The 26,038-nt window shown below is 41.1% G+C and overlaps 2 protein-coding genes and 2 non-coding genes across 5 annotated transcripts; 3 read left to right on the forward strand and 1 right to left on the reverse strand.

Annotated features, from left to right (window-relative positions):
• Positions 1-147: 147 nt before the first annotated feature.
• Positions 148-10,210, forward strand: TSR1 (TSR1 ribosome maturation factor). The gene is made up of 15 exons (XM_046675321.1): positions 148-261; positions 453-556; positions 855-1,074; positions 1,188-1,322; positions 1,717-2,141; positions 3,533-3,692; positions 4,124-4,281; positions 4,627-4,823; positions 5,564-5,726; positions 6,071-6,181; positions 7,140-7,272; positions 8,823-8,939; positions 9,355-9,495; positions 9,600-9,674; positions 9,802-10,210. Exons 1-15 carry the CDS (start codon positions 165-167, stop codon positions 9,978-9,980), a joined length of 2,415 nt encoding a protein of 804 aa, XP_046531277.1. The 5' UTR covers positions 148-164; the 3' UTR covers positions 9,981-10,210.
• On the forward strand, positions 6,325-6,420 carry LOC124248000 (small nucleolar RNA SNORD91 family). The gene has a single exon (XR_006890888.1). It is a non-coding gene; the product is annotated as a small nucleolar RNA SNORD91 family (small nucleolar RNA).
• Positions 7,407-7,500, forward strand: LOC124248001 (small nucleolar RNA SNORD91 family). Its single transcript, XR_006890889.1, has one exon. It is a non-coding gene; the product is annotated as a small nucleolar RNA SNORD91 family (small nucleolar RNA).
• A 114-nt stretch (positions 10,211-10,324) lies between the features above and the next one.
• Positions 10,325-26,007, reverse strand: SRR (serine racemase). Of its 2 annotated transcripts, XM_046675324.1 has the most exons (8): positions 25,955-26,007; positions 15,949-16,120; positions 14,073-14,199; positions 13,784-13,887; positions 11,764-11,883; positions 11,588-11,662; positions 10,887-11,096; positions 10,325-10,540 (listed from the first exon to the last, which is right to left on the reverse strand). In XM_046675324.1, the coding sequence occupies exons 2-8, from the start codon at positions 16,114-16,116 to the stop codon at positions 10,325-10,327; spliced, it is 1,020 nt and encodes a 339-aa protein (XP_046531280.1). In that variant the 5' UTR covers positions 16,117-16,120; positions 25,955-26,007. The 2 variants fall into 2 exon arrangements, with proteins under 2 accessions (XP_046531280.1, XP_046531279.1); XM_046675323.1 differs by lacking the exon at positions 25,955-26,007 and having other exon boundaries at positions 15,949-16,239.
• Positions 26,008-26,038: the final 31 nt, after the last annotated feature.

Below are 26,038 nucleotides of genomic sequence, written 5' to 3' on the forward strand. Positions count from 1 at the left end.
TTTACGGTGTCGCGGCGACGAGCCCTCAGAGGTAGATTTTAAAGACACTCGCGAGAGGACGCGGGAGCCCCGCCCCTCCCCAGGGTGGGCCCGCCCCCATGGGGGACCGGAAGCGCTCGATCTGGCCCGGAAGTAGTGCTGTCTCGGTACACGCGAACGGCGGCATGGCGGCCCACCGCTCCGGCCCGCTGAAGCAGCAGAATAAACCTCATAAAGGCGGGCGGCATCGGGGTCGGGGATCCGCGCAGCGGGATGGCAAGGGTGAGAAGAGAGGGTTGAAGGAAGGAGGGGTGTTGAGTCGATATTAACTGCTTTTCCTCATGCCCAGACTGAGCTCCTACCTCCGGCCTGCACCCCGCGCTAAAGCTCTCTCTAAGGTGGGCGGACTGGGGTCCTCTTTCTTGACCTTCCTCTGATGCCCAGCACAAGAGCCCTCTCTGATCTGCCCTCAGGCCGTCTAGCGCTGAAAACCCTAAGCAAGAAAGTGAAAAAAGAGCTCAGCAGAGTAGACCAGAGGCATCGCGCCAGCCAGCTCCGAAAGCAGAAGAAGGAGGCGGTGAGTGAAGCGGGGATTGGGGGATGGTGTGGCTTCACAACCGTTCTAGGAACTAGGAAATGTGGGCCAGGGAAGGGGCCGGGAATGGAGACTAATCCTAGAGCGCACGTCAGGCGTGCAGGTCTAGACTCAGACTAGGGCATTCAGTGCTTTGGTCCGAGCGCCTGCCACCCCCGTGACATGAACGTCACCTTTTACAAGAGAGTTGCTGGCTGCGAGGGGCAACCGCACCGTTGGAAGTGCAGTACTGAGGACGAAGTACTGAAACATTGAGATGTTCTCTAATCCGTACCCCCAGGTTCTGGCAGAGAAGAGACAGCTGGGCAGCAAGGATGGCTCTCCTCATCAGGTACTGGTGGTGCCCCTGCACAACAGGATTTCCCTGACAGAGGCCTTTCGGCTGCTTCAGGATAGGGACACTGGAACAGTACACCTGAATGAATGGGGAAGCAGCCATGGCTTTATGCTGTTATGCCCCCGCTTGAAACATCGGTGGTTTTTCACATCTGCAAGGCCAGGTTGGAGTATACCACAATATTTTCTATCATTACATTTTGAGTAGTAATATTTTTTGAGAATAATGTGCTGGTGTCAACCACCTCTTCCTACTGACTTTGTCTTCTCTCTCCAGGGGATCTGCATACTGTCTTAGACATGGCTAAAGTAGCCGATACCATCCTCTTCCTCCTTGATCCACTAGAAGGCTGGGACAGCACCGGGGATTACTGCCTTTCCTGCCTTTTTGCTCAGGGCCTTCCCACCTATAGTAAGTGAGTTGGGAGTATTGGAGGCCAGGGAAGGAAGTGAATTAGCACTTATTGTGCACCTATAGTTTGTGGGGCACTGTTTGACATTGATGCAGGAATACAACTGGTGGGTTGTATTCAGCTGGTAGTGGATTGTACATGTAGGCCTCAGCTTGGTCTGTTATTTACAAATTAGATATTGAGATGCTTTTTTATTTCTCGGCTGACCTTTGCCCACAGGAAAAAGAATATGAAGTTTGGTTTTACTGTGAAATTTCTTGAGGGTAGCTGAGTTTTGTTTTTTCCAGTGATCTCTGGGCTCACAACTGAACTGTTAGCTTGGTTGTGAACTGCAGGGGGCATTTCCATATAATGAAGCAACAATTCAAGAAGTCCTTTCTCTTTTACTTACAGCACTAGCTGTCCAGGGGGTTTCTGGCCTCCCACCGAAGAAACAAATAGATGCCAGAAAGAAGTTAAGTAAAGTAGTGGAGAAGCGCTTTCCTGATGACAAATTCCTCTTGTTAGACACTCACCAGGAGGCAGGGATGCTGCTCAGGCAGTTGGCTAACCAAAAGCAACGGCATCTTGCCTTTCGAGATCGGCGGGCCTACCTGCTTGCTCATGCTGCAGACTTTGTGCCTGGCGAAGAGAATAACTTGGTGGGCACCTTGAAAATCTCAGGCTATGTTCGTGGGCAGACTCTGAATGTAAATAGCTTGCTGCATATCATTGGACATGGTGATTTCCAGATGAAACAGATAGATGCCCCTATGGACCCTTTCCCTTTACATCCCAGAGTGATCAAATCCCGGAAGGACCCAGGCATGGCGATGGAGGTGAGATTGATGTTCTTGAAGACTGAATTGTAGATAAGTGTGTAAGCTGGCACCGGATGGGAACTAACTTCGGGAGAAGGTAGTCTGCACACTAGACTACTAGTAGTCCCTGGAGGTGACTGCTAATTTGAAATAAGGCAGTAGTCTACAAATATGTTGACCTGTCATATATTTATCCAGCACTTTGTAGGTCCCTTGCACAGCAATTGGCTCTGAGTTTATAGAAGATACACAAGATGCAGTCTCTTTCCTCAGACAACTTAATTAGATCTGAAAAAAACAGCAAACACCCTTGGAATAAAGAATAAGAAAATGTGTTGGAGCTGGCCCAGTAGTGTACTGGTCAAGTTCACACGCTCCGCTTTGGCAGCCTGGGGTTTGCGGGTTCAGATCCCAAGCGCAGATTTACACACTGCTCATTGGGCCATGCTTTGGTGGCGTCCCACATACAAAATAGAGGAAGACTGGCACAGATGTTAGCTGAGGGACAATCTTCCTCACAAAAAGAAAGAAAGAAAGAAAGAAAGAGTGTAGTTGAGGTACAGACCTGCTGTGGAAATTGAGAAAGTAGACTAGCAAGCTTCACAGAAGAGATCAAACTTGAGCCAGGTTTTGGGAAGGATGAATGTGACGTGTGAGTTGGTGATGACAGAATATCATAGAAGATAGAGACAGTGTGAACTTAGAGACAGTGATGCATCAAAGGGTTTCTTTGAGCTCTGAAGAAATCAGCTTGATAGGAGTGAGATACGTAATAAACTGGTAGGAGTGGGACCAGATTATGAAAGGCCTCAAGAACCAAGCAGAGTTATAGACTTCAAATGCTAGGAAATAGAACTATTTGGAAAATTTTGACAAGTTCAGCTTTCTGTTTCATTCTGTTTCATTTATCGTTTTTTTTCTTTTTGCTGATGAAGATTCACCTTGACCTAACATCTGCTGCCAATCCTCTTTTTGCTAAGGAATACTGGCCCTGAGCTAACATCTGTGCCCATCTTCCTCTACTTTATATGTAGAATGCCTGCCACAGCATGGCTTGACAAGTGGTGCGTAGGTCCGCATCCGGGATCCAGTCTGGCAAACCCTGGGCTGCCAAAGCGGGACACGTGAACTTAACTGCTATGCCATTAGGCCAGCCCTTTTTTTACCCCGCCATGTACGCTGCCACTATAGCATGGCCACTGACAGATGAGTGGTGTACGTCCATGCCTGGGAACTGAACCCGGGCTGCCAAAGTGGAGCTCACCGAACTTAACCATGGCTGGCCGGCCCTATTTCATTCGTCTTCTACTTGAGGGCTATGTTATTTCTGGGTCTTTCTGGTTACTGTGTTAGATTTGGTAGGTTTTTGGTTAATGTTTGACTGCCCATCACTTGCTTTTGGTTTTCAGATTTGTGCTATGGATGCTGTAGCTGATATGGAGGAAGACGTTAAGGTCCTAATGAAGGCAGACCCTGATAAACAAGAATCTTTGCAAACAGAGGTTATCCCAGATCCAATGGAGGGGGAGCAAACCTGGCCCACTGAGGAGGAGCTGAGTGAGGCAAATGGTTGGTATTAGCAACTTGTTTGTAATTCATCTGGCTTGGAATTGTAGATTTTGTCTAGCTGCTCATAGTCAGGACCCTATAAGGAAGACTAGGATGAAGATATATTTGGAGATCTCTTACCCCTAAATGGTGTATGTTTGCACTAAGCAAACATTGGACACAGCTTCACTCTGTTTCTCAAATTGCTTGTGTTCTTGTTTTCTGATTAACAATTAAACATCTTCAGGTTCATTGCAAGGTTTATTTAGCTGTGTAAATCTTGCTAGTTTTGAGACAGCTGAATTAAATTTGAAAGTGGTCTGTTCTAGTCATAGTGTATACCAGAGTTTCTGGTGTTGGCAGCAATTTCTAGTGTCTTGCCTAGGTGAGAACACATAGAGTAATTGGGGAATGGAGGTATATAATTTACTTAAATCATTTGGGTTTTATAGACTTCTTGAAGGAACGTTCCAAGGTGGTAAAGAAGGTTCCCAAAGGAACATCCAGTTACCAAGCTGAGTGGATTTTGGATGAAGATGGAGAAAGTGGTGGGGAAGGAGATGAATATGATGATATAGAACAAGAGGATTTTATGGAAGAGGAATCTCAGGTAAGCAGATGGGCCCTTAGGCCACTTCTGTGTACAGCCCTAAATGCAAGGCAAAATGAAATTCTGACTTTGAGGGGGATGTGTGGCCAGTTTCTTAGGGGTGACTTTGTAGTTGCTGGCAATGAGACTTATTTTATAACTGAGTCTCTTAGAATTGATATTGGGCACTCTTCAATAGCTCATAGGTAGAGCGGAGGACTATAGACTGGACTGGTGTGGACATCCTTAGAATTGATAATAGTTTGGACTAGGTGTCTGGTAAAGTTATTTTATTCTTAGCTTAATGGCCTTTAGGGTAGACACAAGTGTGCGTTTCTTCTAAAACTGCAATCCTTTATTCTATAGGATGAGAGTAGTGAAAAGGAAGAAGAGGAGGAATATGAAACTATGACTATAGGAGAGTCTGTGCGTGATGATCTGTATGATGAAAAGGTCGATGAAGAGGCTGAGGAAAAAATGTTGGAGAAATATAAACAAGAAAGAATGGAAGAGATGTTTCCAGATGAAGTAGATACCCCCCGTGACGTGGCTGCTAGAATTCGGTTAGTCAACAAGTCTAAAATCAATCAATACATTTTTATTTAAAACTTACATGGCTCAGAACTATGTCAGTGTGACGCAAAAGAAGAAAAACACATTGTCCCTGCTCCTGAAAGGCTAACATTCTGTATGGAAAGGTAAGATGTACATACAAGAAACAGTAATACATAATCAAGTTTTAGACTGTGTGATACAGACTAATACAGTACTTTAATGAATACAGTACTTTTTAATTAATACAGTACAGTATTTTATTGAAGGAGAAATAGTAAGGTTAAATTAGCAAATGCTTTCTATGTGAACTTATACTCTATTGAAATATATAATGTTTGGAGATTTTGCGGAGTTTGGATAGAACAGCAAGAATAAAAGCATGAAGATGTAGGTAATCATGTCTGCGCTGGAGGTGAGTGACTAAAGCCAGAGTTTATTGTTGGGTATCAGAGAGGTAAGGCTTTTATCAAGGACCTTGTTTGTCAAGAGCCACTCTCTGATCAGCACCAGGGAGCCACTGTAAATACTTTGTCCTTTGTCAGTGAGAAGCTTAGGTTTGGTTCTGAAATATTTGTTAGAAGCTGTTTTGGAGTATGGTCTTGACTTAGGCTATTAGGTCATTCTGAGAGAGAGTATTAAGAGTTCTTTCAACTAGAGTCTTAGCCATATTAGAAGTGACTTGAAAGAAAGAGTAAATAGCACCATATAAATTTGACTATTATTTTCTTTAAAATCTCCTATATTCTAGATTTCAGAAATACAGAGGCCTCAAGAGCTTCCGGACATCTCCATGGGATCCTAAGGAAAACCTTCCTCAAGATTATGCTCGAATCTTTCAGTTTCAGAACTTTACTAGCACTAGGAGACGAATCTTTAAAGAGATTGAGGAAAAAGAGCTTGAAGGAGCTGAGGTATCTGCCTTCTGTTGTCTATCCCTATAATTTGCTTTTGTTTGCCAAGGTGCCCCCTCCTTACTCCTCTCAGGTGAATACCTTATTTAGTTTTGTGCTGCCCATAGCTGAATTAAAGGAGCTACTGAGTCATTGACAAGAGTGATAGTGGGAACAAAGAGGTATCAGAGATGTTAACTGAAAAAGTCCAATCTAGGTAGTTGAGGCGTCTGTGAAAGGCAATTTTGAAGGGTGAGGGTTGACTTTGGGGTAGTGTAAGACTTTTAACATATTTAGAGAAATGTGTCATCATTGTTGAGACCTTAAGGGTACCTGTGTGATTGTTTTCTGCCTTCTTCTCGCAGGTTGGCTGGTATGTCACACTGCATGTCTCTGAAGTACCTGTCTCAGTGGTTGAATACTTCAAACGAGGAGCACCCTTGATTGCATTTTCTTTACTACCTCATGAACAGAAGGTCAGTTAGTGTCTTGTGGGAAATAGGGAGTTATGAAATTTTTGAAACAGTTTTGTCTGACAGTCTAAAAGTTTATTTTTGACTGATATTTTGCTCATTGGTATATGAAAAATCTGCCTTTCGAATTAGGGATCAGAGGATGACAGAGAAGTCAATGATGGTTTTACCCAAAAATGTCTGAACCTGTCTGAAGCATCTCAGTGATGCAATCTCTGTGTGGTTCTGAGACTTCTCTGAGATAAGTATGTTTGTCAGATCAGATTTTAACCAAGCGGGGGCCGGCCCTGTGGCCAAGTGGTTAAGGTTCTGCACGCTCTGCTTTGGTGGCCCGGGTTCACGGGTTCGGATCCCAGGCACAACCTACTCCACTCATCAGCCATGCTGTGGAGGCATCCAACATACAAAAAATGAGGAAGATTGGCATGGATGTTAGCTCAGGGCTAATCTTGCTTACCAAGAAAAAAGCAAAAAGAAAACTATTTTAATGAAGCGTTGGCAGCCCTAAAAATAGAGTGTTTATGCCAAGGTGTAGATAGGTCTCTTTTCTCTTGGTGGCCAGCAGTCATGTAGATTGAGGTGTATGTGAGAGCTCTGGCATTTAATCAGTGTAAGGATTGAGGAAGAAAGGGTTTGCATGAGTGTAGTTTTGAAGTGTGGTGAGTGAGTGATTTGACGGCACTAACTTTGTGGCAGATGTTGAGCTCTTGCATGTAGACACGAGGAGGTCAGCTAGTATAGAAGGTATAAGAAAGCTCTGAAAACCAGCCTGTGTTCAGCTTGAATGCCAGTTGTTGGTGGAGGTAAAAAGAAGACTGTGTCTCATCATCTGCACTCCACCGTAAATTGGCATTGTCAGTTCTTAGAGTGAATCTGAATCTGTTAGTTTTGTTGGCCTTCTTTCAGGTCTAGCTGTTCTACTTTTAGATAGGAAGTTCTGTGTTTCTTACTTCATCTCCAGATGTCAGTACTGAACATGGTGGTGAGCCGGCACCCTGGCAACACTGAACCTGTGAAAGCCAAAGAGGAGCTAATCTTCCACTGTGGGTTCAGGCGCTTCCGAGCCTCACCTTTATTCTCTCAGCACACTGCAGGTAAGCAGTGGGGAAGCTTCTGGGTTCTTGTCTATCTTATTGTCTTTTGTGGGGCTGTGACTTTTGGTGGGGGGTGCACAATACTCAATTTCAAACGTCAGGTCTCTGGGTTAGAGGTATTTTCAGTACTCTGGCTTAGGAACCAATGATGTTTTTATTCAAAATGTCTGAACCTGTCTGAAGCATCCCAATGATGCAACTCTGTGTGGTGCTGAGGCTTCTTTGCCATGAGTATTTGTTCCAGAGTAGGTTTTGAATAGGAGGAGTTAGTGGCTTTAAAAAAATGATGTGTCAAAGTGTGTAACCCTTGGCATCTGATATGCAGTGTGGCAAAGGCTAGGGGTGGCCCACAGTGGGGTAAAGCAGAGGCGTGTGGCTTTTTTCTTTGCTGAGGAAGATTCGCCCAGAGCTAACATCTGATGCCAATCTTCCTCTTTTTTTTTTTTTCTGCTTGAGGAAAATTAGCTCTGAGCTAACATTTGTGCCAATCTTTCCTCTGCTTTGTGGGTCACCAGCACAACATGGCTGATGAGTGGTGTAGGTCCACACCCAGGATCTGAACCCGTGAACCCTGGCTGCTGAAGCGGAGCATGCCAAACTTAACCACTAGATCATGGGGCTGACCCAAGGGTGTGGCTTCTGAGATGTTGAGACTGCATAAGAGTTTGGAGGGTGGAGACCAGGGACACTTTTGTGTCAAAAATAATTGTACTCCTACACATTAGGGGTGGGAAGATGTTTTGTACTAACTTGGGGGCTTCTGAATATCACCTACACACTTTCAGCAATGGCCAGAGGAAGATGATGAAGGCGGTATTAATGGGTGCTCTGGATAATTTCTATTCTCACCAGCCATGCTAAGTGAGGGATTAACTTATCTTTTCCTTAAAATATTTTATTTCCCTGTAACTTCAGTATTAAAGAGCAGTGGGGCAGGGTTTCATTGAAGGTAAAAACAGGAGCTCCACATAGCTCTCAATATTAGAGGTCAGCAAAGTATGGCCCTTGGGCCAACTCTGTCCCACTGCTTATTTTTGTTAAATAAAGTTTTGTTGGAACACAGTCATGCCTTTTTTTTTTTAATGTCTGTGGCTGTTTTGTGCTACAGTGAGAGAGTTGAGTAGTTGAAACAGAGACTGTATGGCCACAAAGCCTACAATATCTATTTTCTGGCCCTTTATAGAAAATGTTAGCCAATCCTTGCTTAAGACTAAGAGCTACCGATTTAGTGGAGATATTCTCCATAAAGCATTGATTCTCAAATGAGGTCGGGGTGCTGGGCATCAGAATCACCTGGAGAACTTTTTCATTCAAACTCCATATATAGTCTAATTGCTAAGATTCTGCCTCCAGGTGAAAAATCACTGACAGGATTGGGTTGTATCTTTAAGTTGGATTGAGGCAGGAAAATATTTTGAGAACTAGTAGGGAGAAGAAACACAAGTGTCTTGGTTTTAGTAGTTGGAATGATACAGCTTTCACAGGCCTCTGGATTACCTATGGTTTCTCAAAATATATTGGTTTTTGTTTTTTACTTCTTATTTTGTCAGCGGATAAACATAAATTTCAGAGATTCCTGACTGCTGATGTGGCCCTGGTGGTGACAGTCTATGCCCCAATCACTTTTCCTCCTGCATCTGTGCTGCTTTTCAAACAGAATAGCAATGGTAAGTTGAGTTCACAGATGTGAGTAGGCCTGCAGGTCCTAATGGGTTTAACACTGTTTTCTGTATTTAGGTTTGGGAGGCAAATGGTATGAAGAAGGTAATGATGGTTTTCAAAATAGCCCAATATCAGCCTCACAGTAGATCTAAGGCAGGAATGACAAATGGGGTTTTATCTTGCAAACCTTAGCTAATAGATAGAGGCTGCTAAGAGTGCTATATTTAGGACAGATTCTGGGGACAGGTTCAGCAGGAACATCACTTAATGATTTTTGCCATGGACCCAGGAGGGCACCATAGTACATCCCTATTTTAAAGTTTCTATAAGATCTTGCATATGTCTTTAAATGGACTGGAGTGGTAAATGAAGGCTTTGGCCTGTAGACTCCTGAATAGCTGCTCTGCTTTTGCCCCTTAGGAATGCACAGTCTTATTGCCACAGGCTATCTCTTGTCAGTGGATCCAGACAGAATGGTCATCAAAAGAGTTGTTCTGAGTGGTCATCCTTTCAAAATTTTTACTAAGATGGCAGTAGTACGTTACATGTTCTTCAGTAGAGGTAGGTGTGAAGGATGGGATCTGATTGCCTTTGTGGGGTGAAGGTTGGGTTTACATTTTGTGGGTAAGTGTTTCATCTTGGTCTTCCATGTGTTTCATTCTAAGAGGATGTGCTGTGGTTTAAACCAGTGGAACTGAGAACAAAGTGGGGACGCAGGGGACACATCAAGGAGCCTTTAGGTAAGAGAATGTGGGATTTTGGACCTTGTCTAGATCTTTCCAGTGCTACTAAATGACTATTGGGTTAGAAGACCACTGCTTTAATGTTTTCTACCTTAATTTGACCAACCTGCTGTTTTCTTTCTAGGTACCCATGGCCACATGAAGTGCAGTTTTGATGGGAAGCTAAAATCTCAGGACACAGTACTCATGAATCTCTATAAACGAGTTTTCCCAAAATGGACTTATGATCCATATGTACCAGAACCAGTACCTTGGGTGAAAAGTGGGATTTCTTCAGCACTGCCTGAAGTGGACATGGAGTAATGGATTCAGTGGGATTCTGTCTCATTATTGCTAATTAGCATTCTAGGGATGGGAGCCTACACATTGTGATTGGGCAAAGTTTGTGTTTTCTACTTTAGCCTAGAGGTCTCTTGCCCCTTTTTGAAAAAGTCTTTTCTTGCCCTTGACAAGGTGTCTCAGTTAAGTATGAATGTTTTTCTATTGCTGCTTTGTCCAAAAAACTATTAAATCTTACTGAAATATGCACTCTCTATTAGGATTTTGAAAGCTGTTTAAGAGGGGAAGATGGGAAGTTGACAGTGACCAGGAAACAAAATTTCCAGTTGTCTAGAGACACTAAATCCCATCTCTTCATTTTGCATAAATTAAACTGAAAGAGATTGATAAGGAGCTGGCCTTTCAGCCTGCTTGACCCAGGTTAGGGAGGTTATGTCTACATTTCCACCACTGAGCACAATACAAATGTTTTTTACTTCTGAGGAAACTGTTTGAAAATGCTGAGACAGCACAGCAGCCACTCCAACACCAGCTGTAGGTTCAATAAGCAGTTTCATCCTCTCCCACACCAGCTGGGTTGCATACTGTTGGTACAGAAGGAAGTAAGAATTAGTGAAATGGGAGAAGGGGAAAGAGCCCAGTTGGTTGACCTTTACAATTAAAGGCCAGATGAGGATATATACCCAGTCTGAATTTTCTTAATTCCTATATGTATGTGCTTGCCAATGAAGGGCAGGGCTTTTTTTTCATCCTAACTCTGCTTCTGTCAAGAGGGTTGTCTTAATACATCCAGGGCACCCTCCCACATGTCATTAAGTCACCTAGTCAAGTCCCCAGTGGGTAAGTTGCTACTTAGAACAGGAGAGAAGTTTCTTTTGTCTGAGAAATTGCTCTGTTCTTTTGTTATTTCTTTTCCTCTTGGGGCCTCACCTTAATTTCATTTTCTGTGACAGTGAAGACATCATCCACGAGGTCCCTTATAATAGGCCAGGTGTTTAAGCCAATGCTGGATTTGACACCATCTGCTATGGTTTCTGGAGGATAGGGATTGGGGGTCAGTTCCCCTTTCAGTTTGGACTGGTAGCAGTCATCTGCATTCAAGGGTTCAGCAGCATATACCTTTACACTAGGTCTCAGAGCCTGGGAAGAGGAATATTAGACATCTTACAACTACCCACAGCATTTTGCCTGCATGCCTGCAGTAAAAATAGGCAGTACAGGTAATACATTGCCCAAGTAAAAGCTTTCTCTTAGATAGATACAATGAAAAGAGGACCTTCAGGCACTTTAAATTGTATGCCTATCATTGGCTTTCAGTTGCCTAGATCACATCTGGTTGTGCTGGTAACTTGGGAAAAGAATACCTCCGTACTTGGATAGAAGGTTGGTGAGATGGAATTAAGGCGAGGACTGTGAGGGTGGCACTCATTGTAACTGCTTTTATGCTGTAAAGTTGTCATGGATTAAGAAAAGGGTAGTGAGGCAGAGAAGGGCCATCCATCTGAAGTGTGAAGGAATGATGGGAAGGAATGGCATTTTGGGGGGAATGGTGAGCAAGTATCCACAGTGTACTGTGAGGTAAAATAAAATACTCTGTGCCTGAAGTGCAGAGTCCTCCAGAAGCTCCTCACCTTGACTGTAATTGCTATTCCAGCAACCATTCCTCCTCCTCCTACAGGTACCACCAGTGCATCTACTAAGGGAACCTTGAGTAAAAGTATAATTACATCTATTAATAACCAATTTTATGTACATACAAAATAATTGATTTTACAGACAAACATCACCTTTACCACTAGGCTTGTACCTGATCCAGCACTTCCATGGCAACTGTCCCTTGCCCAGCTATCACTGCAGGCTCCTGGCTGGCATGAACCATGATGCCTTCTGTTTCTTCCATAATTCTTTTTGTAACATTTTCTCTGGACTGAAAGAGTGCATTGATTTAGCTTACTTGATTTGTATTTAATAGAATTCCCAACAAGTTAGATTCAGTCATTTAACGCTTTATTGACCATCTACTTTTTTTCAGACTTTGTTCAGGCACTGGGGATATAACTGAACTAAACAGTCCTTGTGCTCAAGGGAGTTATGTTCTAATATGATGGGGAGGAGTGGGATATAAGGAAATATATGGTATGTCTAAGTGCTATGGAGAAAAATGAATTTATTTTATATAGGGTGCTTAAGAAAGGCCTCTGGTAAAGTGACATTTAATAGATTTGAACAAGTCCTGTGGATCTCCAGAATATTCCAAGGAGAGAATAATAGCAAGTGCAAAGACTAGGAAGTAGGAGTGGTTGGACTTTCTCAGAAACTGCTAAGTTAGTATGAGTTGGCTTGGAGTGTTTGGGGGAGAGTCATAATGGGAGATGAGGTCAGAAAGATAGGAACGAGCCAGTTCATCTAGGCCTTAGATGATTTCAAGAACTTTGGTTTCCACTGTGTATGAGATGGAAACTGTTGGAGGATTTCGAGCTGATGAGAGACAAGTTCTAACTTAATGGATGGCTCTGGTTGCTGTTTTGAAAACATACTAGTGGGGCAAGAGTGGAAGCAGAGAGACCAGTTAGGAGTCTGCTCGATCTAGGTGAGAACCGATGTTGGTTTGAATCAGGGTGGTAATGGTAGAGACTGTTAGCAGTAGTTAGATGATGGAGATATTTTGAAAGTAGGACTAAGATTTGGATGTAGGGTGTGAGAGAGTTACCAAAGATGACTCCAACTTTTTTTTTGAGTAACTAGGAGAATAAAAGTTGCCATTTACTGAGATGGGGAAGACTGGAAAAGAAGCAATATTGAGGGAGTAAGATCAGGAGTTTGGTTATAGACGTAGTGAATTTGAGATGCCTATTAAGACATCCAAGTTGGGGGACTAGCCCCATGACCTAGTGGTTAAGTTCAGTGTGCTCCACTTTGGCAGCCTGGGTTCGTGGGTTCAGATCCCAGGCACAGACCTACACCACTTGTCAGCCATGCTGTGGCGGTGACCCACATATAAAGTAGAGGCAGATTGGCACAGAGCTAATCTACTTCAGCAAAAAAAAAAAAGACATCCAAGTGAGAATACCAGGTAGCCTAGGATATACAATCTGGGTTAAGGGCAAAGGTCAGGGCTGGAGTTAGAGTATAGGTGATATTTTATTTCATTTATTTATTTTGAGGAAGATTAGCCCTGAGCTAATATCTGCTGCCAATCCTCCTCTTTTTGCTGAGGAAGACTGGCCCTGAGCTAACATCCGTGCCCATCTTCCTGTACTTTATATGTGGGACGCCTGCCACAGCATGACTTGCCAAGTGGTGTCATGTGCACACCTGGGATCCGAACTGGCGAACCCCAGGCCACCAAAGCAGAATGTGCAAACTTAACTGCTGTGCCACTGGGCTGCCCCTATAGGTGATATTTTAAAGTATGAGACTACTGAGATCATCTGAGTGAGCGTAGAGAGAGAAAAGTTTGGGCCTGCTAGCATTTAGAGATGAAGAGAAAACAAAATGAGACTGAGAAGCAGCAGCCAGTAAAGCAGGAAGAGAAATTTAATTTGACAGTGAAAGCTGTTAAAGTGGTACTGAGGGGCTGGCTCCGTGGCTGAGTGGTTAACTTCATGTGCTCTGCTGCACGCGGCCCAGTGTTTCGTCAGTTCGAATCCTGGGCACGGACATGGCACCGCTCATCGAGCCACACTGAGGTGGCGTCCCACATGCCGCAACTAGAAGGACCCTCAACTAAAAATATACAGCTATGTACCGGGGGGCCTTGGGGAGATAAAGGAAAAAAATAAAATCTTAAAAAAAAATGTGGTACTGAACATCGCTCTCTTCCTTACCTCATCACTCTGTTCACTGTATACTATAGATGCTCCGTAGGCTTGTATTGCCAATTTTTTACAGTTGGGAGCTGTTTGGGGCACCACGATATAGGCAGGAATCCCTGGGAGGGAGAAACATGGTTAGTACAAATCAGAATTTAGGATAGAAACTTGTTCAGTTCGCCTGTAATCAGATAGAGACTTGAGAAATTACTTCCCACAGCTATCACCAGTCTCACTGTAAGTAGGGATACTTTTCCATGCCTCTGATGATGCTACCCAGGACCCTGACAAATTACTCAAGTACCTTCCAATTTGGCAGCATAGGCAAGAGCCTGGCCGTGGTTTCCACTGCTGTGAGTAACAACAGCTTTGGGCTTCTCTTCTGAAGTGGCAGGAATCAAGTTTCTGATTGCATTAAGGGCACCACGAATCTGGGAAAGAGGTATAATGAATTCATGTATTTGATTAAAGAGTTTCTTTTCAAAAAACCAAAGGACTTTTCTAGATTTTTCTCTTCCTAACACTGCACATCCAGTCCATCACTAATGGACTTATTGATTCTAACTCCTAAAATACCTCATGTGTGTCTTTGCCACTACCTTGATGAGGCCTCATTTCTCAAGTTGTGTATTATCAAACTTTAACTGATCTGCTTCAAGGATCATTCTCATCTAACATTTCCACTAGATTACGAAAGTGATCTCTTAAAAACAAATGCTGTCTTTTTCATTGCCTATTTTTGTAAGAAAAGTACAAATTCTTTACAAGTTGCAGTGTTTCTAAAACATTTATTTCCTCTATGACTTGTAGCCATCCTAAGTGGCTTTTCGTTTCCCTCTCACCAGGTTAGCACACACTGCTGTACCGCTGAGCCTGCTGGTACCTCTACCTGTAGCTCTTTTCCCCCACTCCCTGATCTGGCTAAGAGTACTCACCCTGTAAAACTTGGGTCGAACATCACCTAGTTCAACTACCTTAATCTCCCAGACAAAATTAGGCACTTTGTCCTCTGTTCTTCCATGGTGCTTTGTATCTCTTAAGATACTTCTCATCAACCCATTTGTTGACCTGCCTGTTTTTCCCTGCAAGTATGGATAATAGGGCAAAGGCCTACCGTATATATGCCTAATATAGTTAGTGAAAATAAGTGCTTGATGTTTGATGAATGAAGAATCAACCATGGGAGAAGCAAAGGGCAAAAGAGAATGGAGAGTTTTTTGTTTTGTTTTTTAAATATAAAAGCTCTCAGTTAATAGGTTGGGAAAAAGGTAGATTTCTTGAAGTCATAAAGCTATCACTTAGGTACTAATGCCTGTCAGGCATAGTGCAAAATGCAGCTTTCAGATTTTTACCTGAAAGGATCTCAAAGCTCAACTAATGGTCAGAAAATGCTGGTAATGAATCAACACACAGAAGCCTATCTTTATGCATAGGAAAGGCACTGACATAATTTTGTATAAAAAGATCTTATTATATGAGGGTTTAGCTAGGTTTAGATCTTTTATATTCATAATAAGGTATCTTTTATATTCATAATAGCAAGTTGACACAAAGTGAATGCTTAAACTGGGTTATATACAGGATGATCACACTTGCTCATTTTGCCTTGCAACAGTCCAGGTTGATGTCTAATATCTCAGTTTCATCATTAAAACTTCCCCCTTTTGTTCTCAAACGTCCTAGTTTGGACAGTAAATTATATGATAACTCTAATTATAAGGAATTTTGATATTGTGTAAAAGTGGCTCATCAACACCATAATGCTAAGTAACCAGGATTGATCAAAGGAAAATTTCTACAACTCTTTTTTTTTTTTTGGAGGAAGATTAGCCCTGAGCTAACTGCTGCCAATCCTCCTCTTTTCGCTGAGGAAGACTGGCCCTGAGCTAACATCCATGCCCATCTTCCTGTACTTTATATGTGGGACGCCCACCACAGCATGGCGTGCCAAGGGGTGCCATGTCCACACCCGGGATCGGAACCGGCGAACCCCAGGCCAGCGAAGCAGAATGTGAGAACTTTCCTGCTGCGCCACCAGGCCAGCCCCTCTACTACTCTTTCTTCAGCTATAAAAAGATATTAATCTACCTACCTCACTGGGTGGTCAGGAGGATCAAATAAATTTATATATGAAAGGGGTTTGAAAAGATACATGATACAGTATCAAAAGGGATTGTTACCTTAAAAGATCCAGTCTTCTGGAATTGTTCACATTTGAAGAAAAGATTGCGCCCTGTTAGTTGATTCAAAATGGAGCTTGTTAGCATTGGTGTGAGGTGGATAAAATCTCGAATGTTGATATGAGCTTTTTCAACATCAGCAAAGGAGATGCAGTATTGAGCACACATGGTTCTGAAACCCAGGAATAAGAAGGGGGTCAAGGCAAAGCCTGAGACAATGTGTTTAACGAAAAAGACTGAAAATGCATGACACAAACCCATAGAATGTATAACACCAAGAGTGAACCATAATGTAAACTATGGACTTTGGGTGGTAATGATGTGTCAATGTAGGTTCAGTTGTAACAAATGTACCACTCTGGTCGGGGATAATGATAATTCGGGAGGCTATGCATGTGTTGGGGCAGGGGGCATATGGGGAATCTCTATACCTTCCCGTCAGTTTTGCTGTGAAACTTAAACTGCTCTAAGAAAAATAAAATATTTTAAAGAAGAAAAATACATAACAGGAAAATAGACCTGAGGCTTCCAATGTTAATGTGGAACTGTTGTCATCACTGGGGCTCCAGAATCTGTGCACGGAAGGGAACTTGTCCTGAAGGTGAGTTTCTTGGTAAATACAAGTGTTTTCTGGTGAAGCTTTATAGGAAGTAGCTGGTGGTGATTATGGAATGTTTAAAGCTCGCCCTTCACCCATACCATCTATCTCTTGGCAGCACTACCACTGGTCTCTACCTTTTCATCATTGTTGTGAAAAGCCTGAATTAACTGGATTCAAAATTTGCTAGAAATTTTTATTTTAAAAATTATTTAACAAGGAGAAAAAATTGCCATCAATCCTACCATTTTAATAAATTATGTTCATTTTCTATGTTTCTTTCTGTTTTTTAAATATACATACATTATATGACAGTTAAAATCAAAGATAACACTTTACTCCGTTTAGCTCAGTTTCTTCACAATTTTCATAATTATAATTTTCAATAACTGCTTTATGCTTCCATTTTTCACTATTTTTATTATGGCATTTAAACATGAAGTTTCTCTTAATTTTTCCTTATTAACAAAAGTAATGCATGTTCGATAGAAAAGCAGAATTTAATCTGTTTCCTCCCCAAAGACAATTGCTATCTAAGCATATCTTTCCAAGCCCACATATATATATGCAGACAAAACTTTATTGACAGGTTTCATAACTTGCTTTTTAAAGATAATATTATGAATATCTATAAATCTTTGCTTATCAATAGGTATTATGCAACTTTTAAAATGGCTTAATAGTACTTCTTTTTACAAAAATACCATAGTTTTATATAACTCTATTGTTGAACATTTAGATTTTCTTTTGGGGGGGGCTGTAATAAATAATGATGTAATGAACAGCATTGTTCTAAGATCTTTGTGTATCTCCATACATACTTTGAGTAGATTCCTCCAAATGGCACTTTGCATCAAAAGGCATGCACGATTCTAAGACATTTGATACCTATTGCCAAACTGATCTCCAGAACAGTTGTAGATTATATCAATATACACTCCCAAAAGCAGTTTCTAAGGAATGCCCATTTTCCTTTACCCTTGCTGCATCATTTTTATCTGCCAATTTAATGAAATATGTCTAGTAGTTGGAATTTGTCTAATTACTAGTGACTGAACACGTTTTCTATATACTTACTGGACACATTCTTTTGTGAATTTTTAACAAACCGTTTACTGGCTGAATCATCTTTTTCCTCTGAAATGCCACATTTATCAAAAATTAAATTTCTATTAATGCTTGGGGCTTTTCTGGACTTCATATTTTGTCCCATTGATCAAACCACTAATTCCTTTTCCAGTTGTTGATTGTATTAATACATTCTTCCTTGATTACCCTTTCTAAAATTTATTGGCTTTTCTTATACATCAATTCTTCCAAATTAACTTCAAGAAATCCTTTATCAAGGTTGGGGGAAATTCCACTGTAAAATGTACAAATGAATTTGGGGCATAATTGATATTTATTTATTTTTATTTATTTATTTATTTTAATTTTATTTTTTCCTTTTTCTCCCTAAAGCCCCCCGGTACACAGTTGTGTATTTTCAGCTGTGAGTCCCTCCAGGTGTGGCATGTGGGATGCCGCCTCAGCATGGTTTGATGAGCAGTGCCATGTCCGTGCCCAGGATCTGAACTGGCAAAACCCTGGGCCTCCAAAGTGGAGCAGGCCAACTTAACCACTCAGCCACCGGGCCGGCCCCAATATTTTAAAATATTGAGTCTTCCCATCCATGAACATGGGTGTCTTTCAATTTAGTAAAGTCTTGTTTTAGGTTTTCAGTAAAGTTTTCATAGTTTGTGTCCTGCATGGATCTGATTAAATGTATGCCTAAGTAAATATATTTTTGTTGCTTTTGAGATAACGTATTTTTTATTAGATTTTTAAATTGCTTACTGATGATATATATGAAAGCTAATAATTTTTGTATATTTGTCATGTAATAGGATACTTTACTGGATTATCTTGTTAGATCTAATAGTTTCATAGTTCATTCTCCAAACAATTGTGCTATCTGCAAATAAAGATAATTTGTCTTTACCTTATAAATATACCTCTGTTAACTTTCAGTGATTTCAGTTATTGGTTTATGTGGACTTGCCACATAAACTTGAATTAATTTCAATAATTAAAGTTTTTACAAAATTATCTAGTTTAAAATTTCAAATTTATTAGCATAAAGTTGTACATATTAATATTACTAAGTGTTCTTCATATCTATGGTATTCATTCATCATTTATTCATCCAATCAACAAATATTGAGCACCTTCTGTGTGTCACATACTGTTTGGCCTGGGGATATAGTGTTAGAAAAATGGACTTGTCTCTGCTCTCATAAAGTTTACAATCAAGTAGAGAGATGTGTAATAAATAATCCAAAAATAGATATGTATTTACAAATGTTGATAGGTGAAATTAAGGAAGTGTGTTAGGATACTATAATGGGAGGCCTCTTTAGATCAGGGAGTGAGGTTAAGGAAGGCCTTCTATGGAAAAGTGAAATTTAAGTTATGACCTATAAGATGAATGGGCAAAGTAGGGAGGAAAGTGTTTCAGGTAGAGGGGACAATATGTGTGAAGGTTTAAGGAGGAAAAGAGGTTGGCATATTCCAGGAACTAAAAGAAGGCTAATGTATCTGAAAATAGTAATCAAAGGAGAGTAGGATAAGAAGTAAGGAAAGTGAAGTTGGCAGAGTCTAGATCAGAAAGGACCATGACTCTTGGGTTTTTTTCTTAAGAGCAATGGAGTACCACTGGAGAATTCTGAGCAGGTAAGTGACATACTAGAATTAATATTTTCAGAAGATCACTCTGGTTACTTTGTGGTGAATGAAAAGGAAAGAGATGAGTGGAATTAGGGAGTCTATTTAAGAAGTATTACAATTGTCCACATGAAAGACAACAGGGGCTTGGATGGTGAAAGTAGAGGTAGAAAAAAAATAATCATTCAATATACAATTTGGAAAAACAAATCCGATTAAAAAATAGGCAAAGGACGTTAATAGACATTTCTCCAAAGAAGACATACAAATGGCCAATAAGCACATGAAAAAATGCTCAACATCACTAATTAGGGAAATGCAAGCCAAAACCATTTTACACCTATTAGGATGGCTACTATTTTAAAAAACCAAAAAACTAGGGACCAGCCCGGTGGTATAGTGGTTAAGTCCCCAGGTTCTGCTTCGGCAGCCCAGGGATTCGGATCCGTGGGTTCGGATCCAGGGTGCAGATCTACACACTGCTCATCAAGCCAGGCTGTGGCAGCGTCCCACATACAATATGGAGGAAGATTGGCACAGACGTCAGCTCAGAGCTAATCTTCCTCACCAAACAAACAAACAAATAAACTGAAAATAACAAGTGTTGGCAAGGAATGGAGAAACTGGAGCCATTGTACACTGTTGGTGGAAATGTAAAATGGTGCAACTGCTGTGGAAAATAATATGGTGGTCCCTAAAAAAATTAAACACAGAATTACCACATGATCCAGCAATTAGACTCTGGGTATACACCCAAAAGAATTCAAAGAGGGTCTCAAAGACATCTTTGTACATCCATGTTCATAGCAGCATTATTCACAATAGCCAAAAGGTGGAAGCAACCCATGTATCTATTGACAAATGAAGAGATAAACAAAATGTGGTATATACATACAATGGAATATTATTCAGTCTTAAAAAGGAAGAAAATTCTCACACATGCTACAACATGGATGAATCTTGGGGCTATTATACTAAGCGAAGTAAGCCAGTCACACAAAGACAAATACTGTATGACTACACTTATATGAGGTACCTATAGTAGTCAAATTCAGACAGAAAATAAACGGTGGTTGCTAGAGACTGAGGGGAGGGTGGAATAGGAAGGTGTTGTTAATGGGTATAGTTTCAATTTTGCAAGATGAGCTTGGTTGTATAACAATGTGACTATTTAACACTACTGAACTGTAGACTTAAAAATGGTTACAATGGTATATTTCATGTCATGTGTATTTCACCACAATTAAAACACACACACACTAAGAGATACATTTTAGAGATTATAATTAGTTACGCCTCTTGGTTGCCAGTCATAGAACCCCTATTTGAACTGGCTCAGGCACAAGATGGAGGTGATGAGATTTACTGGCTCGTAGAATCCAAGGAAGAGTGGAACCATGGGAAGGGCAGGAATATGGAACTTCAGGAATAACTGGAATCAGAGACTTGAGATTTTCCAGGACTCTCTCATTGTTTCTCACCTCTGCTGCTTTCTGCATGTCGGCTTCCTTCTTTTTCATTGCAGACCAGCTGGTTCCACATAGCAGGACATGTGGCTGCTGACAGCTCCTGTGTTTTACATTTTATGGCTACCACACTGGAGAGGAATTTTCTTTCTTTCTTAGTTTCACTTCAAAGATTCTGGGTAAGGACCGATTGGTCCAACTTAGCCCAGGACCAGTGGCCAAGAGTGTGTGGTCATTTAAAACAATATGATGCAATAGTCAGAAATATTTACAGATATATGAAAAACAAACAGAATGACTTCTATAACACAATATAACATAATATCAGTTATGTACATACATGCATAAAACAATACTACACATTAGAGCGGCTACCTAAGTGGAGAGGGAATGAACATGAGTGGGAATTGCAACGAAGGGAAAAAAATATAAAATGAGAAAGGCCTTGTTGATGATAGTGTGAACCAAATAGCATGATTGCCTTAAATCTCTGCACATGAGGGCTAAATAGGAGCAAACAGAGGGAGTGAGGGAGGAGAGAAGAAAAAAGGGAAAGAGAAAGAATAAGAAAAAGAGACAGGACTTCTGAATGAGAGTGAAGGGGTTTTCAACAGAAAAGGAAGGGGAGAATGCTGAGGTGATGAAATCCATAGATGCCCACTACTGAGATAGAAGAGATATATCCTGATATTGGATTGAATGTGGGGAGTGAGGGATATGGAGGTGTCAAGGATAACTTTTAGCTTTTGACTTAGATGGTGGTATATTTATTGAGATATAAGATTGGCAAATAAACAAATACTTCAGCGGAAAATCAGAGATTTGCTGAGTTCAGTTTGAATTACTTATAAGACATCCAAGAGTATGTCCTTTGGGTTTTTTTTCTTATTTTTGCCAGAAACATGTCTATTTTATTTCTGAAGAATGACCTCTTCAATTTATTTATCAAGGACTGTTTATTTTCCCTTATTAATTTCTGATTTTATCTTTATTTCTTCTTTCCATTTTCCTTTTTATTTTTTCTACCCTGTTGAATGCTTAGCTTATTAATTTTCTTTTTTAAAAAAAATATTTTATTTTTCCTTTTACTCCCCAAAGCCCCCCGGTACATAGTTGTGTATTTTTTAGTTGTGGGTCCTTCTAGTTGTGGCATGTGGGATGTGGGACACCACCTCAGCATGGCCTGACGAGTGGTGCCATGTCCGCACCCAGGATCCAAACCAGCAAAACCCCGGGCCGCCGAAGTGGAGCACGCGAACTTAACCACTCGACCACAGGGTCGGCCCCATCTTTTTGTTTTGATTCTAGTTTCTTTTGCCTTGCAGAAGCTCTTTAGTCTAATGAAGTCCCACTTGTTTATTTTTTCTTTTGTCTCCCTTGTCTGAGAAGACATGGTGTTCAAAAAGATCCTTTTAAGTTCGATATCAAAGGGTGTACTACCTATTATTATCTTCCAGGAGTTTTATGGTTTCAGGACTTATCCTCAAGTCTTTGATCCATTTTGAGTTTATTTTTGTGTATAGCGTGAGATAATGGTCTACCTTCATTCTTTTGCATGTGGCTGTCCAGTTTTCCCAACACCATTTATTGAAGAGACCATCTTTCCTCCATTGTATGTTCTTGGCACCTTTGTCGAAGATTAGCTGTCTGAAGATGTGCGGTTTTATTTCTGGGCTTTCAGTTCTGTTCCATTGATCTGTGTGTCTGTTTTTGTACCACTACTATGCTATTTTGATCACTATGGCTTTGTAGTACATTTTGAAGTCAGGGATTGTGATGCCTCCAGCTTTGTTCTTTTTTCTCAGTATTGCTTTAGCAACTCAGGGTCTTTGGTTACCTCATATGAATTTTAGGATTCTTTGTTCTATTTCCATGATGAATGTCATTGGAATTCTGATTGGGATTGCACTGAATGTGTAGATTGCTTTGGGTAGTATGGACATTTTAACTATGTTTATTCTTCCAATCCATGTCCATGGAGTCTCTTTCCATCTCTTTATGTCATTATCTATTTCTTTCAGTGATGTCTTATAGTTTTCATTGTATAAGTCCTTCACCTCCTTAGTTAAATTTATTCCTAGGTACTTTATTCTTTTTTGTTGTGATTGTAAATAGAATTGTATTCTTGAGTTCTCTTTCCATAAGTTTGTTATTATAGAAATGCAACTGATTTTTGTAGGTTGATTTTGCACCCTGCAAATTTACTGTAGTTGTTATTTCTAACAGTCTTCCGATGGATTCTTCAGGGTTTTCTATATATAATATATCTGCAAACAGCGAGAGTTTCACTTCTTCACTCCCTATTTGAATTCCTTTTATTTCTTTCTTGTCTAATCGCTCTGGCCAAAACCTCCAGTACTCTGTTGAATAAGAATGGTGAGGGGCCTGCCTGGTGGTGCAGCAGTTAAGTTCACACTTTCCCCTTCTCTGTGGCCTGGGGTTCGCTGGCCTGGATCCCGGGTGCGGACATGGCACGGCTCGGCAAGCCATGCTGTGGTAGGCATCCCACATATGAGGTGGAGGAAGATGGGCATGGATGTTGGCTCAGGGCCGGGCTTCCTCAGCAAAAAAGAGGAGGACTGGCAGTAGTTAGCTCAGGGCTAATCTTCCTCAAAAAAAAAAAAAAGAAAAAAAAGGAAAAAAAAAAAAAGAATGATGATGGTGGGCACCCTTGTCTTGTTCCTATTCTCAGAGGGATGGTGTTCAGTTTTTCCCCATTGAGTATGATGTTGGCTGTAGCAGTTTGTCATATATGGCCTTTATTATGTTGAGGTAATTTCCTTCTATCCCCATTTTGTCAAGCATTTTTTTAATTATAAATGGCTGTTGGATCCACGATCTTAGTTTTGTTTACTTTTTTGGCCCATGAATTACTTAAAATTGGCATTAAAAAATTTTCCAAGTAGTTAGAATTTTTTGTTTAATTTGTGGTTATTCATTTCTAGTTTTACTGCTTTGTGTTCAGCAACCATGACCTGTACAAATTTTGTTTTTAGAAACTGAATTCCTCCCTCCCTCATTATCCAACTTTGCTTGTTTTTTGGATTACCCACATAACATGTGACCAAATACCTACTGTAAGCATTTAAAACAGTATAGAAGTATACACACCTTTCATTCTCTACCATTCAATCTACTCTATTTCACAAAGATAATCACTTTAAAAAGTTTGGTATGTATTCTTCCATACCTTTTTTGATGTATTTATATAGAAATTTACATATGCAATGGTTTTGCTGCACTTAGAACCATAATCTATATATTGTTATGCAACTGGTTTTTAAAAAAATTAACAATTAACAATCCATCTTAAAGACTGTACCATGTCAACATTTTTTTTTCCTGCTTTATTTCCCAAACCCCCCGCCCCGATACATAGTTGTGTATCTTAGTTGCAAGTCCTTCTAGTTGTGGTATGTCAACATATTTTAATTCTTTTTAAACTCGAAAGCTTTCATTGTGGTACAAAGTCTAAATATGATTGTTTTTCATTTATTTTTACCTGGTACTTCATGAATCCTTTAAATCTGAGGGTTGAATTTATGCCTTAAGTTCAAATTTTTGGGGGCTGGCCCAGTGGCGTAGTAGTAAAGTTTGTGCACTCTGCTTCAGCGGCCCAGGGGTCACAGGTTTGGATCCTGGGTGCAGACTAGCACTGCTTGTAAAACCACATGGTGGCAGAATCCCACATTAAAAAGAGGAAGACATGCACAGATGTTAGCTCAGCGGCAATCTTCCTCAAGCAAAAAGAGGAAGATTGGCAACAGATATTAGCTCAGGGCCAATCTTCCTCACACACACAGATGCAAAATTTTCCACTAACTTAGTAAATCTTCTTCTTCTTTTTTTTGCTGAGGAAGAGTTGCCCTAAGCTAACATCAGCTGCCAGTCTTCCTCTTTTTGTATGTGAGCTGCTGCCATAGCATGGCTACTGACAGACCAATGGTGTAGGTCCGAGCCTGGGAACTGAACCTGGGCCACTGAAGTGGAGCACACTGAACTTATCCACTAGACCAGCGGGGCTGGCCCATCTTCTATTATTTTTTTGATTATGGCTTCTCCTTAGTCAGTTCTGTTGTCACGCTCTGGAACTCGTATTCAATTATTAGTTTTCTAGATCCATCCTCCATGTCTTCTATCCTTACCTCTCACAGTTTTTATCTAGTATATTTTCCTTCAGTTCTGGTAAATTTTTTTGAGCTGGGTTAACTTTCAGCATGTCTCATCTGCAGTTCACTGCCACTGCTGCAATAATTTGGCAATTATGTTTTTCCTCTACAACAAAGTTTTCTTCAGATTATTTTTCCATCTCTAAAAAAAAATCGATGCAATGTCCTCTCCAATTTCAATGTGAAAACAAACCAGTTTTTTACATTTCTTCCTATTTCTTTCACATCTGTTTGAAAGATCATCATTTCCTCTGACCACTCTAATTGCTCCCCTTCTTTTGAACCATTGAATCTTTTCACCCATCCATTGACTTTCTCCATCTGCTTAACCTCCTGGTGGCCCAGTGTCAGTCACATAATAGAAACGGAATGAGTTCTGTCAGAGATTGTTCAAACCTTTTAGGCCCAGTCTGACGAATAATTCTTCTGTTCTTTGGTGGTGTAGAGGTCCAGTGGACTGTGTGGGATTGGGAAGGAAGCAGCCTTGGGAGAGGGAGTTTCACACAGTTCTGACAGGGGCTCATGAACAAGAAGTTAAAGTACCAGTCTTCTGATCCAGTTACATTGTATAGATGACAAAAAAAATCAACCTAAGATCCAGGGAAGTCAAGTAATTTTTCCAAGACTCTACAGTGATGCAGAAATTCCCAAATCGATGTATAATACCTACTGATTTACTTCCACACAACCCCTTCCCTCAGCAAGAGCCAACTGTACTGTATTTTTTTTTGTCAGGAGGCGTGGATACTCTGGTACTTAAAAACCGTTTCGCCCTGGGCAATTTACTATGGTTCTCTGGGATTCGGTTTCCTTATTTAGAAAAAAACCCGGGAATAATACTAACTACTCTGACAAGATCTTCAAGGTCCTAAAGTAAAAGCCTGGGGAGCTAGTCCGGGCCTGTGGGGAGACCCGGGCCTAAGATGATTGGAGGAGGCCGGCTGCGGGGAGTCTCCGTCGACCGAGCCCCAGACCAGCGCCAATATCCTCGATGGCCACCACGGTAGCAACAGCAGCACCGCCGCAAACGCCCGCCTCGCCTGGCCCGGCTTGGCCCGGCCCCACCTCACCTCACAGGCGCCGCACCTCCAACTCCAGCCTCAGCGCACCTTCCCCGACCACACCTCTGCGCACGCGCGGCGCCCTCCTCCCCC

The sequence above is a fragment of the Equus quagga genome, chromosome 11 (genome assembly GCF_021613505.1).
Source record: "Equus quagga isolate Etosha38 chromosome 11, UCLA_HA_Equagga_1.0, whole genome shotgun sequence".
NCBI classification, from domain to species: domain Eukaryota; kingdom Metazoa; phylum Chordata; class Mammalia; order Perissodactyla; family Equidae; genus Equus; species Equus quagga.

Excerpts from the sequence above, each read along its gene's own strand:
- TSR1 (XM_046675321.1), top strand. The coding sequence starts at position 165 with ATGGCGGCCCACCGCTCCGGCCCGCTGAAGCAGCAGAATAAACCTCAT. Across the intron at positions 2,142-3,532 it reads ACCCAGGCATGGCGATGGAG|ATTTGTGCTATGGATGCTGT; the intron begins GTGAGATTGATG and ends TTTGGTTTTCAG. Across the intron at positions 8,940-9,354 it reads TTTCAAACAGAATAGCAATG|GAATGCACAGTCTTATTGCC; the intron begins GTAAGTTGAGTT and ends TTTGCCCCTTAG.
- SRR (XM_046675323.1), bottom strand. The coding sequence starts at position 16,209 with ATGGGTTTGTGTCATGCATTTTCAGTCTTTTTCGTTAAACACATTGTC. Across the intron at positions 11,663-11,763 it reads CCATGGAAGTGCTGGATCAG|GTTCCCTTAGTAGATGCACT; the intron begins GTACAAGCCTAG and ends CTTTTACTCAAG. Across the intron at positions 11,097-11,587 it reads GAATAGCAATTACAGTCAAG|GCTCTGAGACCTAGTGTAAA; the intron begins GTGAGGAGCTTC and ends TCCTCTTCCCAG.